This window comes from Trachemys scripta, chromosome 4 (assembly GCF_013100865.1).
Source record: "Trachemys scripta elegans isolate TJP31775 chromosome 4, CAS_Tse_1.0, whole genome shotgun sequence".
Taxonomy (NCBI): domain Eukaryota; kingdom Metazoa; phylum Chordata; order Testudines; family Emydidae; genus Trachemys; species Trachemys scripta.
The window spans coordinates 62,203,392-62,210,090 of record NC_048301.1 but is presented as its reverse complement, the minus strand read 5'-3'; the positions used below and the strand labels follow the sequence as shown (position 1 = coordinate 62,210,090).

At 42.7% G+C, this 6,699-nt stretch overlaps 1 protein-coding gene across 1 annotated transcript in view; it reads left to right on the top strand.

Annotated features, from left to right (window-relative positions):
- The first annotated feature begins 236 nt into the window (after positions 1–236).
- LOC117876466 (cytosolic phospholipase A2 epsilon-like) overlaps positions 237–6,699 on the top strand; it is a 33,807-nt gene continuing 27,344 nt past the window's right edge. The window contains exons 1-5 of the mRNA XM_034768687.1: positions 237–347; positions 1,045–1,131; positions 3,542–3,614; positions 4,061–4,197; positions 4,613–4,744. Of these exons, the coding sequence (XP_034624578.1) occupies positions 237–347; positions 1,045–1,131; positions 3,542–3,614; positions 4,061–4,197; positions 4,613–4,744 (540 nt within the window). The remainder of the gene's footprint in view (positions 348–1,044; positions 1,132–3,541; positions 3,615–4,060; positions 4,198–4,612; positions 4,745–6,699) is intronic.

The window sequence follows — 6,699 nt, the reverse complement described above, 5'->3', positions numbered from 1 at the left end:
TAAAAACCCCATCACTGGGAAGAATAGGACACTGTGGTTTCAGCATCTCCTGTTCTCCAACCACTGCATCCGCAAAGGAAATCTTCTCCCTTTGCAGTCACCCAAAAGATTCACCTTCCTAGGATGAGGAAATGGGGGAAGATTCTTTTTGTTTGAGAAGTCAGAGAGGGGTGGGGCTCTGAGTCAGTTTATAAAACAGCTGCTCAGCTGCTTCTGCTGGTTTAAAAACTATAAATATGTTTCAAGAGTCACTGCCAGGTGTTGGATGTGGTATTGAAGTGCCATTGATCGCATTGGACTTGCATGTAACGGATACCACAATGGAATCATGTGCCAGTTTACCTCAGGTAAGAAAGCCCCCAGGACAAAATAAGATTGCTTGAAATTCCAGTCCACTGAGATGTGTACAGCGCAAAGCAGGTGCTATTCGTCCTGCTTGGTCATTAATTATTATTATATTAATTGTTGTGTCTGGCTCTTTCCAGACAGGGGAGAAGGTCCTTGCCTCAGGGAACTTACAATCTCAATGAGAAATGACAACAGGCTGGGAGGAGAGGGGAAACCTCTTTGGAGAGAGAGAGATTCACTTACAAAGATATGAGATCACCTGGGGCTTTTTGTGTGTTTCATGTTTTTCTTGTTTTAAAATGTTATTTTAAAATGTGATATGATTAGCCCCTAGGGAGGGAGCAGGCAGCTGAGATTCAGGTGGAAAGCAAGGCGGGTGAGTCTACAGGGGGCAGGTTTAGTGTTCCTTTTATAGCCCAGCTGAGAGGATCCTTCATCCTCTGCTGTTTCGTACAAAGGGTGGCACCTATGTGGTTTTTGTGCCTACATTCATACCAATTAAAGTAACTAGGGTGTACAAAATGACGTAGTACTTGGTGCACCAGACAAGCATTGCCACATTCTGGGGCTGTGATCCATAGCTCTGAATTTGGGCTTTTCAGCCTTTGTTATAGCAGTTACACATTTATAATGGTGAATGATACTGGATGCTGAGAAGTTTCTTTTCAGTGTTACCATTTCCCTCTCTTGCTTCAGGACCTGAACACTAAGACTAATCCATTGGGAATGGGAGAGGCCAAGGAGAGGAATCTGTGGACAGTGCAGGGGACTGTTGACAATAAGGTACTATACAAGAGAATTTCAAGATCAAACCATGTTAGGGTTGTTTCTGCCGGCGGAGGGAAGGGGAGGACAAATTTATTCACTGATAATTTGAATAGCTCCTTAATGGCTAAGCAATGCCAGCTTCATGGGTGAAACATGCTGATGTTTAACATTTGAATCATTCTTTGTCCATATTAAAGTTCTGTAGCTTTGGTGCATGGAAAACTTCAGTATCTCTGTTTCTTGAAAAGGGATTGGTTTAAACGGAGTTTCTAGTGTAAAATATGTATTACTACAGACGAGGACGAATTTACCGCTGGTGTGAGGGGTAACTGACATCAATGAAGTGGGGCTATTTGCACCTTCAGTGAATCTGGCACAGTGTCTCATTGGTTTCTCAAATGATGCAAACCCCAGTTTTATGGGTCAACATTTCTTCTGGCCTCTGCTGGTGGGAAAGTCATCACAACACAGAACTTCAGGGGGAATTAAAACACATTATATTAAATCCTCCAACGGGAAGTCAGGGTACCAACTTTACTCAAGAAGACATCTTTTCACGTTGGCAAACTCTCCAGTTTTCATCTTGTCTCTAACCTTCCCTTTTGTTTGCTCCCTGTCCATCCACTGTAGAATACATTTCTATTATGAAGCCTCTGAATGTGGCATGGCTGAATAGATTAAAACGATATATGTAAATGACAGACTTTGTGTTTGTTAGCAATAAAGGGAATATGCTAACATTGAATAATATTTCTCAGATCATGAAGGATTTGAATGGTTTTCTCTTGAATCTCCATGGGCAAATTAGCAGAATTAAGAGAATCTATCTCTAATATAGTGGCATTTATTAAACTATTTAGGAAACACCACTTATTTTTGTCAGGTGGGATCACAAAATATTGAATTACAAACATCATACTGATTGTTTAAGAAATTTTCCCCTCCTGTTCATTAATTGGATGTAATACATTAATATAAAAATAACACTGCACTTCCCTAGAGTCTTTCATCCACGGATCAAAAATTGCTTTACAAACTTTGAATCAAATCCTTCAAGGGTTCTTTAGTCAAAACTGCCATTGATTTAAATGGTAGATTTGCATTAGTAAAGACTGTTTGATTTTGTCCATTAATTATTTAAGCCCTCACAATATCTTCTGAACTCTCTTGAGTATATTACTTGCACTATGTACAGTATGTTAAGTTGGAACGTTTTGAGTAATGATTTATTGCCAATTAATGTTGTGTCCTATTTTGTTTTTTTTCCTTTTTGGAACCTTTGAAATGGAGGGTTAGTAGTAAGGAAAGTGTGAACTGAATGAAAAAAATAAATAAAATGGGGGAAATGAAGAAGACCCCAAGAAAGGATCAGGGGAGCAATGTGAGAGTTTGGGGGAGAAATGTTAAATCTCACCCTAGGAGATGCAGTCTGCTTAATAGTAATTAAACAGCTGCGTAAAGATGATGAGGGATTTTTATGTGAAACAGGGGGTTAAACATGGTAGTTTCACCTGAGTTTCACTTCAGATTTCTGGTGCAAACTCCAAGGGTTCAAACCCAGGTGATTCAAAATTAAAGGAAAGATTCTCACAAATCTCTGTACACTGAAATCACAGAGCTTAGCTCAGTGCTCTTATGCAGTTACAAGAAATCACTTCAAAGGAATCAATATTCCATGGGGAGTAGCATGAGGGAGGTATCAAAGTAGAGAGAACCAAAATTGAGATTAGAAGCAACTTGGGGACCCTGTAGTAAATATTGGCTGTAACAGGCTTGAACGCACTAAGAAGAGCTCTGCTGAGAATAGCGGCCACTTCCCTGACTCCCAAACCACATGTGCTGCACCAGTGGCAGCTGGATCTCAAAGAACTAAAATTGTACCATTTGTAAAAACTTCTGCAATTTTTCCTTTTCTCACCTAAAAACTACATGAAAAATCCAGCTCCCAACTAAGCCCTGAATTATACAATCTAACAAAACTGGACTTTAGTTAGAAACCAAACCAAGCTCCCCTAATTGTATGAATCTGTGTCTCATATTATTTTAATCACAGAACCTGGCTTAGATGATTAGTAGTCAAATAGATTTGTTGATCATTTTATTATCATACTGAAGTTGCCTGAGCAGGTTGCTTATATGTTAGGTACACCTCTACCCCGATATAACGCTGTCCTCGGGAGCCAAAAAATCTTACCGCGTTATAGGTGAAACCGCGTTATATCGAACTTGCTTTGATCCACTGGAGTGCACAGCCCTGCCTCCCTCAGAGCACTGCTTTACTGCATTATATCCGAATTCGTGTTATATTGGGTCGCGTTATATTGGGGTAGAGGTGTATTTCTCCCTCCCTCCTGACCATTTCGATCTGCTAGATATACCCCACATTTTAACGTTCACCCTTGCCTTTTGTATGTTTATTCTGCAGACAGAATCATCTCCTTGTTACTTGCTCACTGTAAGAGTTATAAGGGCGAGGAATCTCCATCGGACAGATGCCTGTGAGTAACTTTACTGATCTAGAGGTTCCACGTAGTTCTCCACTGGGAATGGTGCTGAGCTGTTCTGCTCCAGGGGGACCTGAACTCCTCCAGGAAAGAAGAAGGCGTCCTAGACTTCCCCCAGTGCCCAGAAGGAGTCCACCCACTGCTACACCCTTTTAAGAGATGCAGCATATTTACTTTGTGTGCTGATCCAGGGTGAAGTGCCAGAGTGGAGAGGAGCGGACAGGGCAATTGCTTGCACCTATTCCACACTTCTCCTCATGCTCAGAGGGAAATTGAGAAAGCAGTTATTGCCCTCCACTGAAAGTAAGGACTGCAACTGTGTCTGACCTTATATAGGTTGTGCAAGGGTGGGGGAGGTTTCTTGTACTCTTCCCCACACTGCATAAATTGCTGTGTTGTCATTTAGCAAGGTTGTTTTTGTTTTTGTTTTTAATATGCAGTAAGCCAATCTGATTGCTATGTGACCCTCTGGCTGCCTACAGCTTCAGCTGAAAAGTTCTGGACTAAAACCATCAACAACTGCAAAGACCCAGTCTGGAATGAAACCTTCTACTACAGGATCCAGAGTCAGATCAAAGTAAGGCCCTGAGAACTTCCTCCAATCTGCGCTCTAGAGAGTTCCTGCCAGGTATCTCTCCTGCAGAAAGGATGCAGGTAATGTTCCTGGCTGGCAGGAAGAGATGCAGAAAGATGTGAAATGACACATCTCAATTCAAAAGTTTGCCATCTTGCACCAGGCTGTGGAAGCCAAATGTATCAGTCAGCCACATGCCTCGCTTTGGGCTGGGGAAAACCCACATTGCTTAGAGGTAGAAGATGTTTTTTCAAAGGTATATCTTTGCATCATTTCCTCATTCCTCCTCTCTCACACCATACACTCTCTTTCTCTCTCACCCTCTCTTTGTGCAAGATTTTCCCCAGGATTCCCTGCTTCCTGGGCTCTGTGAAAGCCAGAATGCAGAATTTCTAAAATCACTTACCTCCCTTCCCAGAATGTGCTGGAGCTGGGTGTCTACGATGAGGATGATGTTACCCAGGACGATCACCTCTTCACTGTGCGCTTTGATGTGGCTAAACTTCCACTTCGAGAAAGAGTTCTCATGTACTTTAAGTCTGACCCACAGGTGATGTATGAAATAACAGGGAGGGCTGGGTGAAAGGGACACACACTCCTGGGTTTTCTGCCTTTGCTACTATTTGTAATGTATTACTGTTTTCCTTCCTGCATATTGGATTGCCCACCATAGTAGTCTGTCATTCTAACCCGCTGGAAAGGCCTCGTTGCTGTTGCTTCCTCCATTATACTCAAGGATTTTGCCTCTGCGCTCTTGGGCAATGGAGGCTGGTGAAAGTGGGATGCTCTTTGCAAAGCAGTCTCTTTGATGAGTTTGCCACCAAAGATGACCCTAGTGGAGATTATTCTCCCCTCTAGCGGGTATCACTCGAAGTTCTCTGTCACAACTTGTTGGCACCAACCCAGCAATTATGAGGTAGTAGCTCTGAGATCTGGAACTGATACTAGATTGTATCTAGTACTAGTTCACGCATAGATTATAATTATACACCGTGACACTAATTTTGGCACAGGGCTACCTAAATAAGATGTCTAAAATGCACAGCTGATCACTTAAATTGACAACTAGCTGTATAAATTCCTATTTAGAATGCAAATTTGAAAGTCACGTCTGGAAAGTTGTATTTTTTTATTAACAGGTTTCCTAAGTGATCAATTGCAATGTAATATACAGCTGGTGTCAAAGGGCAATTAACAGGAAAGCTTAGTATCAAGAGATATATCAGGTGTTTTATGTCCAAGCCACCTCACTGGCATTGGTACTATCAGTGCTAAGGTAAAGAGTATTGGCTAGGTAGGAGAGATGAGAATATCCTTTGTGTGTTCATGTGGAGAATCTCTGTGTACTTTTCACAATGCCCAGAGAGGTCAAAGCAACAGGAGCACAGGACTATAGTATTTATATAAAGTATCCCCACACAGACACGAACAGTGAGAGCAGCTCCTGTGTTGCAAAATAATGTCAGGTATAGTGGGGGATTTTTAAGACTTGAAAAGATGAAGTAAGCTGCATCTGCTGCAAAAAATTGAAGGTGACTTTGCAACAGCACTTTTTTTACTGGGGTCAGGTTTATACATGCAACAGGGCTTTTCTGAACCGGAAGCATTATCATGTTGTTCAGGGGTTCTTAACGTTTTTCATATCATAGACCAAATCTGTTGGAGAGATTGTCACATTTGTCTCCCAACATCTCAGTTGTGATCCCATTTGTGATCCCAAAACATGCCCGAGAGAGTTACAATTGCTTCTTTGTAAAAGTAATAGTTGGAAAGAATGTAGGTATGTTTTTAGCTGTCTTTAATCTGATAAGTGTATTGTCCTTCTTAAAAGACTATACTAATCACACAGAATCCTTTCACTCTTCAATTATTCATCTCCTTTCTTCCCATCTGACCCTCCCACTCCTTTGGACATAGTTTCCTGCCAGCTGATCCCCTTCTTCTCCAGACCCCATCCATGCTGCCCCAATTCCAGATTTCCTTCTACTCTGCTGCTCTGGGCAGATTGCCAAGTGACCTTGTCCTCCTCTTCCACTGTTCCCCTGTATGTTTCTCATGGTATGTCTACACTTCAAGTTGGGGGTGTCATTCCCAGCTCTGTTCGAGCTAGTGCACTAAAAAGAGAGTGTACCTACGGAAGTGTGAGCAGTGGGAAATATCTCATTTGCAATGAGTGTAGCTGAATGCAGGTTAAGTTGAACAAGCAGAACTCTATTAAACACTCTGGACTGCTCTGTCCATGTGGCTGAGTTGCTTTCAGCCTAACTCCTAGCACTGCCTCCTTTCCTGTTGTCTAGGGTTACCATATCTATTAAATAAAAAAAGAGGACCCTCCACGGGCCCTGGCCCCGCCCATTTCCCCACTCCAGCCCCTCCCCAACTCTGCCCCTTCCCCGCCCTAACTCCGCCCCCTCCTCCCTCCCACTCCCAGCCATGGGGAAAGGGCTGCCCGAGCGCTACCGGCTTCACGGTTTGCTGGGCAGCCCCCAGACCCTGCGCCCCCGG